At 41.5% G+C, this 12,539-nt stretch overlaps 1 protein-coding gene across 1 annotated transcript in view; it reads right to left on the reverse strand.

The window, feature by feature from the left end:
- CCDC64 (coiled-coil domain containing 64) overlaps window positions 1-12,533 on the reverse strand; it is a 123,761-nt gene extending 111,228 nt beyond the window's left edge. Inside the window, exons 1-2 of the mRNA XM_011948570.1 lie at window positions 12,195-12,533; window positions 3,762-3,977 (exon numbers count right to left, since the gene is read on the reverse strand). Coding sequence (XP_011803960.1) covers window positions 3,762-3,977; window positions 12,195-12,245 — 267 coding nt within the window. The 5' untranslated portion in view covers window positions 12,246-12,533. The remainder of the gene's footprint in view (window positions 1-3,761; window positions 3,978-12,194) is intronic.
- Between the last annotated feature and the right edge of the window lie 6 nt (window positions 12,534-12,539).

The raw sequence follows: 12,539 nt of genomic DNA on the forward strand, positions 1-12,539 counted from the left end.
GCCAGGATGGTCTCGATCTCCTGACCTCGTGATCCGCCCGCCTCAGCCTCCCAAAGTGCTGGGATTACAGGCGTGAGCCACCACGCCCGGCCCCTAGGGACATTCTAATAAGCAAAACAGACATGGTCCTCGCCTGTACACAGTTTTCATTCTAGTGGGAGAGACTGATAAAACAAATTGCATATGAAAGATGGTATGCAGGAAAAGTACATACGGTCTAATGTAGCAGCTCAATAAAACAAGATTCCTTTGGATTGAGGGAAATAAAAACATCTTTTTGTGGCCAGGCGCAGTGGCTCACGCCTGTAGTCCCAGCTACTCGGGAGGCTGAGGCAGAAGAATGGCGTAAACCCGGGAGGCGGAGCTTGCAGTGAGCTGAGATCAGGCCACTGCATTCCAGCCCAGCCCGGCCGACAGAGCGAGACTCCGTCTCAAAAAAAAAAAAAAATCCAAGAGTTGTATCTGTTGGTAAGAAAACCCCAACACATTTCTTTTGGGTTGAATTACGTTCCCCTTCCCCTATCCATATACTGAAGTTCAAACCCCAGTACCTCAGAATGTGACCTTATTTAGAGACAGGGTCTTTACATAGGTAATCAAATTAAAATGAGGTCATTAGGGTGGGTCTAATGCAATATGGCTGGCGTCCTTATAAGGTTAGGAGAAATGAGTGACTGCTATGGGTACAGGGTTTCTTTTGGGGAGGGTGACATGTTCTCTAATTAGATAATGGTGATGGTGGTACAGCTCTGTAAATAACTAAAAACTATCTAATTATATGCTTTTAAAAGTTTTTTTTTAAGAGACAAGGTCTCACTCTGTCACTTAGGCTGCAGTGCAGTGTGGTGTGATCATAGCTCATTGCAGCTTCAAATTCCCAAGCTCAAGCAATCAGCTAGGACTACAGACAGGCACTCACCACTACACATGGAGAATTAAACATTTTTTTTTTGCAGAGACAGGGTCTTACTGTATAGTTCAGGCTAGTCTCAAGCTCCTGGCCTCAAGTGATCCTCCTGCCTCAACCTCCCGAAGTGCTGGGATTATAGACATGAGCCACTGTGCTAAGACCCAAATTGTACCCTTTTAAAGGGTAAACTCTATGGTATGTGAATTATATCTCAATAAAGCTGTTATTAATAAAGAGAAGAGCAGCCTTGGAGGCCAACGAAGCCAATGAGATGTATGTAAACTCTGGATGAAGGTATCAAAGAAATACTGTACTACATTTTAGACATTATACATTTCATATTTAGAAAAACACACTATAAACACTACAAGAAAAGTATAGCCTTCCACTACCTCTGTTGATTATGTTGTCCTAGGAGAATCTTAATTCACTTCAAAATATTTAACTCCTCTAGTTCCTGGATACTCAGTTAATAAAAACGCTATCTAAACTTGCTGCTGATGGAAACCCCAGGGGCTGGTCCTGCTTGAAAAAAGGCAAAAAGCTATAAAACTCAACAAGGGCCCATATTCAAGGCCAGAGAGAATAACAAAAATCTAGATTTAGTAGAAATGTGATCCTCCTACATTCTTTTAGGAGCAGCTTATCAGGATTTTCTAAAAAAAATTAGGCAAAGTGAACAAATTATAAAGACACTGCTTTAGTAAAACAACCAACAACACTGAAACAAATCCTTACCTTCATACGCTGTTTAACATAAACACATTATCTCATTTTTCATTTCAATAGTACTTGTATGAGGCATAAATTTTTACACCCATTTTAAAGAAAAGGAAACTGAGGCACAAAGTCACCCTGTTAATGAATACCAGAGTCAGATTCCAAGCTCCATGAGCTTTTGCTATGTCACGCTGAGATCTGCTTTTTCCCTTCATCTCTCTTGGTCACCTGTCTTTCACAGGGCTGAGTCTGCTTTAGCTCATGTTATTTTGTAACATGAACTTAGCCCCGAAGAAATCTTAAATTCCCCTTTAATTTTTCTGGTTTGTGGCATTCATTCTATAAGTCTCCATAAGAAACACTTACTCAAAGTATGTATTAAATGTTTTTGAACAAATAAATCAATCTAGCCAGGCCTCTCTGGCTGAATCTTTTATGAATAATTAGAGAAAATAGTCAAAAACATAAACATTTTTACAAAGATAGAGATTCCGTTCCCAGTTGCTGAAAAAAGGTTTTAGAACTGAATCAGAAATCCTGTTACTGAGCTGGCTCCGTGAAGTGACTTCCTGAACTGTCCAACTCCTACTTCTCAGACAAGCAAACGGTGACTGGATTCTCCAGATGGGAAACCTGCAGGCAAGATCTTTAGCTCTACCTATTGCCTGAATCCTCACCTCTCACAAACATTCTGGTATTTCCCTGCAACTATTTTCCTAGTTACTAAGCATCATTTTCCTTCTTTCTCCCTCTCCTCTACCTTTCCTTCTTCTCCTCCCTTCCCTACTGGTGGCATTTACTTCCCATGTTCTTGTGAGACATGTTTTTTCACTGGCCTCAGAAAAACTACAGGAAGCAACTACAACACAAACTAGTGCAATAACTTCATATAGCATCACCCATCAAATTAGTGGAAGATCCAGGAATTTATGAAATGCTGCCCTATTTACACTTTTCCCTAAGACCAAAGCACCAAACACTAACCATGCAGACACGGCACTGCTCCCATGAGAACATCAGCGCTGAGGGATGATATCAGAGAAGTTCTTTTTTCTCTGGTAACTGAAGAGTTGGTTGTTTTATTTTCAATATACAAGAAGGGCTGAGGTACAATAGTAAATCCAAGTCTTAATTTTCTAAAATAGGTGGATTTATAGACCAGGGTATTAATAACATTCCTGCATTTGTTTAAAAGGTATGTTCTATATTTAAATTAGATTTCCATCTATTTTGCCTCAACCTCCTTCCTTGAAATTATTTTACAGCCTTGACTTTGGTTAATACTTTCACGACACCACCTTAGAAAGGTACAAATAAAGAATGTTTACTAAATGTGGAAATAAAACAAATTTTCAATACAGATACACATTTCTTTTCATATTTAAACAATACAAAAAATGTACATTCACAAATGCAACATCAATAAAACTCACTTGCTCTAGAAATTTTCCCTAAGCTTAAAAAGTTTAAAGACAGTACCTTTTAATATTTTAACTAAACATAATTTTGCCAGTGATAGACTTTCTGTAGGTAATCATGAACTTTCAGAGCTATAAAAATGTCAGAAGTCATTAAGCACACCCCTTCATTTTAAAAATAAGAAAACTCCCAAGTTAAGTGATTGTTGAAGTCTGTTAACCACAAGCATGCATCTTGGCTCCTGACCCCTAGTTCAGTAATACCAAAGTTCTTGTAGATAGAAATACTGAACTTTGTTAAAAACAAAGGCATACAAAATTAGAATTGCTCTTATCATCTATATGACTGACATTACACAGAAGCTCTATTTCAACTTTTTGTTTTTTTCGAGACAGGCTCTCACTCTGTCGCCCAGGCTGGAGGGCAGTGGCATGATTGACCACAGCTCACTGTAGCCTTGACCTTCCAGGCTCAAGCGATCCCCCCACCTCAGCCTCCCAAGTAGCTGGGACCACAGGCAGGTGCCACCATGCCTGGCTAATTTTTAAAAAACTTTTGTAGAGATGAGGTCTCCTTATGTTGCCCAAATTGGTCTAAAGTGCTTCTCCCGCCTCGGCCTCCCAAAATGCTGGGGTCACGGGCATGAGCCTCCATGCCCGGCCTATTTTAACTTTTAGTATTTTACATCTTAAATTCTTAATTTGTGACTCACCCTGCTGAGCTGATCCAATAGCCTTTGGTTCTGTTCCGACAGTTCCTGGACAGCCCGTGTTTTTTCTCGATCTGCTTCCCGCAGATGAACCTGCTGCCTCTCCAACTCATCCTGCAGCTGCTTCACATCGCTCTCCAGCTCTGACACTCGGCCTTCCCACTCCCCTTCTCGGTTCTCAAATCGTCTTCTCAATTCATGTTTCTCTTGTTCTAAGTGCTGGGTGAAAAGTAAAGAGGATTTAAACACTGATAAAAATTACACAGCCTTTTATTTTTTCTCTCCACGCTCTCCTAACTTCTTTTTCCGAGTTAGTCGACACAATAAAACATCCTACCACGTAGGACAAGTTGCCCAATTCACAGCTACAAAAATATTCCTTCTTCCACATCAGGGAAGAAGCTGGCTTCATAAAGAGAACGCCATTCTTACTGAAAATACTTAAGAGTTATTATGTTTATTCTTATCCTCAGGCATGAGGTTCTAGACTAGGGAGTTCACTTGAAATTTGCCAGTCATCTAATCAATTGGTGAACTATACATTTAAATAACTAAAAATGAGTCCCATAACTAAAATCCTTTTTTGATTTTTTTGAGGTGGAGTCTTGCTCTGTCCTCCAGGCTGGAGTGCAGTGGTGAGATCTTGGCTCGCTGCAACCTCTGCCTCTCAGGTTCAAGCAATTCTCCTGCCTCAGCCTCTCAAGCAGCTGGAATTACAGGAACGCACCATGACACCAGGCTACTTTTTGTATTTTTAGTAGACATGGGGTTTTACAATGTTGCCCAGGTTGGTCTCCATTTCTTGACCTCGTGATCCCCCCGGCCCGGCCTCCCAAAGTGCTGGGATTACAGGTGTGAGCCACCGTGCCCCGCACCTTCCCTACTTTTTATAACGAGGCTTTCTATTATCCATGGAGTCACCTATTATCCATGGCATAATACCAGGCTCTTACTACCACAGAATTTTTCAGAGATGAAAAGAACTCCAGATATCTTTTCAATTAACCATCTCTTCTTACAAATGAAGCAACAGAAGAGGTTAAGTGACAATCTCAAGGTCAGTACTAGTAAATGGCAAAGCGGGGATTGTCTGTCAGTTGACTCTGGTTCTCCAAGTCACAGCTCAATAAATATGTGCTGCTATATAGAGTAATGTAATTCAAAATCATTAGGGCAAGTTCAGGTTCAGGGCTACCTTAAATCATGGCCCATTAAGCCTTGCATATTTATTTCTGGTACATTCATTCATTCTTGAGCACCTAGTATGGGCCAAGCACTGTCCTAGGGACATTTTTTTTTTTTTTTTTTTTGAGACGGAGTCTCGCTCTGTAGCCCAGGCTGGAGTGCAGTGGTGCGATCTCCGTTCACTGCAAGCTCCGCCGCCTCCCAGGTTCACGCCATTCTCCTGCCTCAACCTCCCTAGAAGCTGGGATTACAGGCGCCCACCACCACGCCCGGCTAAATTTTTTGTATTTTTAGTAGAGACGGGGTTTCACCGTATTCGCCAGGATGGTCTCGATCTCCTGCCCTCGTGATCCGCCCGCCTCAGCCTCCCAAAGTGCTGGGATTACAGGCGTGAGCCACCACGCCCGGCCCCTAGGGACATTCTAATAAGCAAAACAGACATGGTCCTCGCCTGTACACAGTTTTCATTCTAGTGGGAGAGACTGATAAAACAAATTGCATATGAAAGATGGTATGCAGGAAAAGTACATACGGTCTAATGTAGCAGCTCAATAAAACAAGATTCCTTTGGATTGAGGGAAATAAAAACATCTTTTTGCATGCCGGCCGGGCAGGGTGGCTCACGCCTGTAATCCCAGCACTCTGGGAAGTTGAGGCGGGCGGATCATGAGGTCACGGGATCGAGACCATCCTCGCTAACACGGTGAAACCTCATCTCCACTAAAAATACAAAAACCGAAATTAGCCAGGCTTGGTGGCAGGCACCTGTAGTCCCAGCAACTCAGGAGGCTGAGGCGGGAGAATGGCATGAACCTGGGAAGCAGAGCTTGGAGTGAGCCGAGATCGCACCACTGCACTCTAGCCTGGGCAACAGAGTGAGACTCTATCTCAAAAAAAACAAAAAAAACTTTTTGTTTCTGAGATAAATATGCATGCCTCTGAAAAGAGTATGTTCTCCTACTTAAAAAACACAATACGTACAACAGCCAAATCTATACTTCAAAGACTCTAGGAAATCTAAGTGAAAGTAATGGTCCTGAACTTCTGGTGCTCTCAGAAACATTCTCGTGTAACTATTCAAAATACACCCTGGACCCCAATTCCTGAGACTGTGATTCAATAAATAATAGACTGAAGTCTAAGGCATCTATGCATGTGTGTGTGTGTATATCTGTATATGTATACATACTGAGTTCTACAGGAAATTCTGACACACTGAAGGTTGACATCAAGCACTGAGATTGTTTGAATGAGCTAAAATGCACATATGAATCTTCTTTCAGACTACTCAGTCATCTCCTTATCTTCAGAGGCTATACTCTCACTCTACTGAAGTTCTCACCATTCAAAATATCTTTCAGAATGCTTCTTTTGGAAAGCCGTAAGGGACAGCTTACAGTCATGCAAGAAAATAAGTTCCATTACTTCACATCTGGGGTGTGTCTAAAAAATGGTATTAGCCTCCTTCATCCTGCCATCTTATTCTCCTTACTTTGTTGAGTGACTTTTGAATCATTCTGAAAGTCATTAACCCCAAAAAGATGAAAATTTACCATGACTGAGAGCAGTCAAAAGAATGTGCCAAAAGATAAAAACAGCAATCGAAAAGTAACATTCTGAGCACACTGGCAAAGGCAGTTTTCACCGAAAACTCCCAAGTTGACAACTTTAAGGGGACAACTCATTTGGAAATAGCCACTCAAATGTACCTGTTGAAAAAGACACATATTTTATAGTCTGTTTGGAGCAATGTGGGAAAAGAAATGACAAGGGAGGGCCTTCTCATCAGTATGAGAATTTTTTGCTCTATGCATCCCTTGTAGTGTTTAACTTCCAAAAATGAGAATGTTTTAGTCACTGTAGAAACTTCAGTAAGATGGAATGCAGGAACAAATGCTAATTGCAATCCTAAAATTGTGATACTTGGTTTTATTCAATTTTTTCAAAATGGAAAAGATTGAGCAGAAGGCAATGGCAAGAACTCAGTAATCACAGTGTTACTGAGAGGCCAGATAAATTAGGCTTGTGTTCTAAAAGAACAGAGTGATTTAAAAATATTCAGCAAACAGCTGTTAGTGAAGAGCCCAACCAAGCAACTAAAACAATCCAATCCACTTGGGGGCAGGGCTGAGGACAGGTGGTGCTGATCAGTCTATTCAGTCCTTGTATTTCTTTGGACATGAGACAAACTTCCTATTTCGTGTTTCCCAATCCTGTGAAAATTCCAGGCTTTCCTATTAACAAACATACAGAATTTACCACTTTGTACAGAATTTAGCATCTGCCCCGAGAAAAGTTTCTCCTAGAATTGTATTTTCAATTAAGTGCTAAATTAACCAGAAAACTCTAGGGAGACTGTCAGGAAGTGTGAAGGTCAAGTTCTGCTTATGCTCTCCTTCCTTTCTCAGGGTTATATAGTATTTTGGAAAGTTAATATCAAAATTGTCAAGGTTATCAAAAATAAGGTTAAGAAACTGCCAGTTACAGCTAAGAGGAGCCTAAAGTGACACAAAAACTAAATGTAATATGGTATCCTGGAACAGAAAAAGGTATTAGATGAATGCTAAGATAATCTGAATAAATTGAAGACTTTAGTTAGTAATCACATGAGTACTGGTTCAATAATTATGGCAAATGTACCATACTATTGTAAGATATTGATAAGAGGAAGCTGGGTGCAGGGTATATGCAAACTCTTTGTACTATCTTTCCAGCTCTTCTGGAAACCTAAAACCATTTTAAAAAATAGTCTATGGCTGGGCGCAGTGGCTCATGCCTGTAATCCCAGCACTTTGGGAGGCCCAGGTGGGCGGATCATGAGCTCAGGAGTTTAAGACCAGTCTGACCAATATGGTGAAACCCTGTCTCTACCAAAAATACAACAATTAGCCAGGCATGGTGCACACCTATAGTCCCAGCTACTCGGGAGGCTGAGGCAGGAGAATCGCTTGAACCCGGGAGGCAGAGGTTGCAGTGAGCCAAGATGGTGCCATTGCACTCCAGCCTGGGTAACAGAGTGAGACTCTGTCTCAAAAAAAAAAAAAAAGTCTATTTAAAACTAAAAAAATCCCACCACCCAAAATTAAGATCATTAGCCTACATAAAACAAGTCTTTACAGAAATGGATTTCTGCAAAAAAAAAAAAAGTGACAATATGCTCAGAAGTCCAGTGCATGGTTCTGAAAAGTACTGTTCTTTAAAGGTCCAAGTACTGAATGCAAATCAGAACCCCTGGGTTTTCTTCCCTAAATCTACTAGTGACTCCCATTATGTATTCATTTTCATCTTTTGTTTTTCCTTTTAAAAAAAATAGTACTGGACTAATGAGAATTGGCCTGGCTTAGGGAAGGAGGAGGAAAATATAACTGAGGGAAGAGGACAATCTCTGCAGTAAAGGGATAATCCACTCAGCCATGATGGAAAAAAGGAAGATCCTGTACATTAACAACAAATATTTAATTCCTGAAGAAAAAAAGTATACAAATACAAGTTACTGTCTTACTTCATATTCTGGGGAAAAAGCTAAGGACATGACTAGATATATAAGTTTTAAAAGCAAAAGGGCTAATTATAGATGAAAAGAAAAGAAATTTTTAAAAATGCCTTCAGAACGTTAAGCATTTGGGCTGGGTGCAGTGGCTCCTGCCCGTAATCCCAGCACTTTGGGAGGATGAGGTGGGAGGATCACTTGAGGTCGGAGGATCACCTGAGGTCAGGAGTTCAAGAGCAGCCTGGCAAATATGGTGAAACCCCATCTCTAAAAAATACAAAAATTAGCCATGCCTGACAGTGGGTGGGTGTAATCCCAGCTACTTGGGAGCCTGAGGCGGGAGAATTGCTTGAATCCGGGAGGCAGAGGTTGCAGTGAGCTGAGATCATGCTATTGCACTCCAGCCTGGACAACAGAGCAAGACTCTGTCTCAAAGGAAAAAAAAAAGAACTTTAAGCATCTGATTCAGTGAATGAGTAATAAAATACACTCAACTCAAGAGCAGAAAAAAGTGCCCAAACCTTACAGTTTTTCCAATTAACCTAAATTTTCATTTAAACCCCAAGAGGCATATAACTACAAAACTTCTATGTTAACCTTTAAACCACTGAAGACTTTAAATATTAATAGTATGGCTTTAATGACACAAAAATGTAACATCAAGTACTTTAACGTTTGAAACGGAAAAAACAAAATCTTGGGCTTAGCACAGAGAACCAGAGAGGTATTTAATCTTAACTAATGAATAGGTAGAAAAGATCTTGAAAATGCCTTGTTTGTCCCGAAATTAGAAACATGCCGGCCGGGCAGGGTGGCTCACGCCTGTAATCCCAGCACTCTGGGAAGCCGAGGCAGGCAGATCACGAGGTCAGGAGATCGAGACCATCTTGGCTAACACGGTGAAACCCTGTCTCTACTAAAAATACAAAAAAAAAAAAATTGCCAGGCGTGGTGGTGGGCGCCTGTAGTCCCAGCTGCATGGGAGGCTGAAGCAGGAGAATGGCATGAACCTGGGAGGCATAGCTTGCAGTGAGCCAAGATCGCGCCATTGCACTCCAGTCTCGGCATCAAAGCGAGACTCCATCTCAAAAAAAAAAAAGAGAAAGGTGCCGATTTTGTAGTAGTGGAGAAGATGGGACTAAAATAAAACCAGTCTCATTTTCAATAGTGAAAGTGGCATTCTCTCAGTCCACTCACATGTTTCTCTTTCAAACCACCCTGTAAGAAAAAGTGTTTTGAGTCCAAATGTCTGACAGTTCGTGGAATATTATAAATGTTTTTTTTCTGGTCAAGTTCTCTCATGAATAAATGTGTCTTAAAGTATTGGTTTTATACTCCCAAGTGTTTGATTTAATTGAAAATACATGCCAGGCTCAATGGTTCAATCCTGTAATCCCACCATTTTGGAAGGCCAGGGTAAGAGGACTGCTTGAGCCCTCTAGTTTGAGACCAGCCTGGGCAACATACTGAGGCCCCATCTCTAGGAAACATTTTTACAAAATTAGCCAGGCGTGTAGTATGCGCCTGTAGTCCCAGCTACTTAGGAGGCTGAGTGGGAGGGTCACTTGAGGGTGCAGTAAGCCATGATCAGCCTGGGGGATACAGTGAGATCTTGTCTAAAAAAAAAAAAGAAAGAGAAAGAAAACGGTACAAAGTACAGTAGTTTGCACTAAATGTTACAAAGTACTTTGTCTAAACAGACTTTCTAAAACTTAGGTTGTTCAAAAAATGTACTGTGGGGAAAACTAAACTGGAGGTGTCAAATGAAACAGTACTCTGTAAACCAGGTCTGTCACTCACATCAATACTAGAAGAATTAACAAGCAACTAAAGGTACTCTCTTAGTATCTTTAATGTACATTTTTAAAACTTAAAAATTTTTTGTAATTGTCAAACATACCTAGAAGAAATAATATAACTGACTCCCCTCATCACTGAGTTTTAACAATGATCAATATTTAGCCTTTAAGTATATGTTAAGTATACGTTAGTGGCATTCACATTGTTGTGTGACTATCTCCAGAACTTAAAATTGAACTTTTAGTTAGAGTTCATATGCTGACCTGCAGAGGAATGAAGATTTTAAAAAATAAGTTTGAGTTTTAAACTATTGTTGTCCATTAAGTAAATAATAAAATGTCAAAGATAATTTATTCTTTTACAATACAATCTTTTTTTTGTTACAATTCTGAAATCTTTGCCCTTTGTTGAAGAAAGGTATAAAGGCTCCACATGGAACCCAGGATGTATGTAATTGCACACTCAGGATTACTATGAAATCTGGCACTAACCAAACTGATATGGTGTTCCTTTCAAGTTAGCTGTCCCTTCAATCAAGTCCTTCACAGAAGAAATTTCAAATCGCAAGTATAAATCTTTGTAGTTGTGCTTCTTTACAAAGTCATATAATTGAATCTCTTTATAAAAAAAAAAAGAAGGCTTTTTATTTCTAGACCTCTACTTCAAGTGAAAATTAAACAATTCAATTCATTAGGCTGCTTTTTGGCAGTCTAAATATAGGTTTCACAAACGACTTTTCAGAGAGGTATCTCAGGAGTTCATCGACTGGCAGACCTAGTTAACAGGCCAACCAAACTACAGGGCACTCACAGGTTTCCTTTTTATATCCTGGATTTACTTTTATGTCTCTGGACTACAGGCATACTTAAATCTTATTATAGAATATTTCTGAATTTACATTCTGACTGTTCAACCAGTAGCAGTGATATGGAACCTGATTAGGATCAATTTCAAACCTCATTCAGGTCTGTAGTATTCTCTTGCTGTAATAAGAATGAAAAGAGCTGGGTGCAACTAAACTAGGTAACAATAATAGTAAATGCACAGGCAGAAAAGGTAAGTCACAGGTGACTCCCTCTCCCCACCCTCTGCCCCTTTTTTGGCAATCTAATTTTTAGAAATGCTGGCATTCTGTACTGCATTCAAGGCCCTTTTCTAGTTAAGGGCAAGAAAACAAACAACTCTGAAAGACTGGCCCAGGGAATTGGCAGAAATATTACAGATACCTTAAGAGGTATTTTATAACAGAAGTTAAAGTAATATGGTTCTCATAGGTTGCATTTGGTCATTCAACTGCAAGCCTGAGACCCAGAATACAGAAAAGTACTGTTCAAATACACATAAATACTGAGGCCCAAATTAAATCCACTACCAGCGGTCACATGTTGAGCCCTGGCTCGCCTGATTTCTGCAATGGAACCACAATTCCTAATCCCTGAGCATCTGAAGGCTATATAAAGCTCCTTTAGGGGCACTTGTTTCCCACAACTCTGAGCTGCCAGGAAGTTAAGACAAGGGCATCTAGAGGCCTTAACGCCCAAACTGGAAAGCTTTAGGCTAACACCCTGATTAGAGATTAACTACTCTGAAAACCTGGAGCATATTTTAAATGCTTCCCGACTTTCTCATTTCTCTGTATGCAGACACCACCACCACCTCAGTGCTGTATAAATTAGTCATACTGTAAGCTCTATTTTAGATGCTGGATACAGTACGTATATAGAACGGCCCACAGCGGCTGGAGCCATGCATGGACCCATTTGCTGTGAGCAGGGTGGGGAAGTCAAGTGGGTTCAATGAAATCTGATAATCCTCCATCCTCCCTCCCCCATTCATTCCAGATTTTCTGCGAGGTAGGATGAGCAACGAAGTGGGGGTGAGTGGCTCCCAAAACTGCCCAGGGCCGGGCGCGTGCCTGGGCGGCCCCTGCTCCCCACCCATCCCGGGCGGGAGGTCCTCACCTCAAGCTTGTCTGTCAGCTCCTTATGCATCTGCTCGTACTGCCGGCTCATGTCCTGGTTCCTCTCGAGCAGCGCCTTGCCCAGCCGGGCCGCCAACACCAGATCCTTCTCCTTCTGCCGGATCACCGACAGCAGCTCAGGGTCCTGGGAGGGCGGCGGCTGCGGTCCGGCCCCTTCGGCCAGAGACCCAGGCTCGGCCTGAGGGTGTTCCCCGGGGTCGGACGGCCGCTCCCCGGCCGCCAGCAGCGCCAGCTCCTCCTCTAACGCCAGTTCTAGCTCCCCGGAGCCCCCGGGGAAGGAGATGAGGGCGGCGGCGGCAGCGGGACTCTGGACTGCGTCCCGGGC

This window comes from Colobus angolensis, unplaced genomic scaffold, assembly GCF_000951035.1.
Source record: "Colobus angolensis palliatus isolate OR3802 unplaced genomic scaffold, Cang.pa_1.0 Scaffold28, whole genome shotgun sequence".
Taxonomy (NCBI): Eukaryota; Metazoa; Chordata; class Mammalia; order Primates; family Cercopithecidae; genus Colobus; species Colobus angolensis.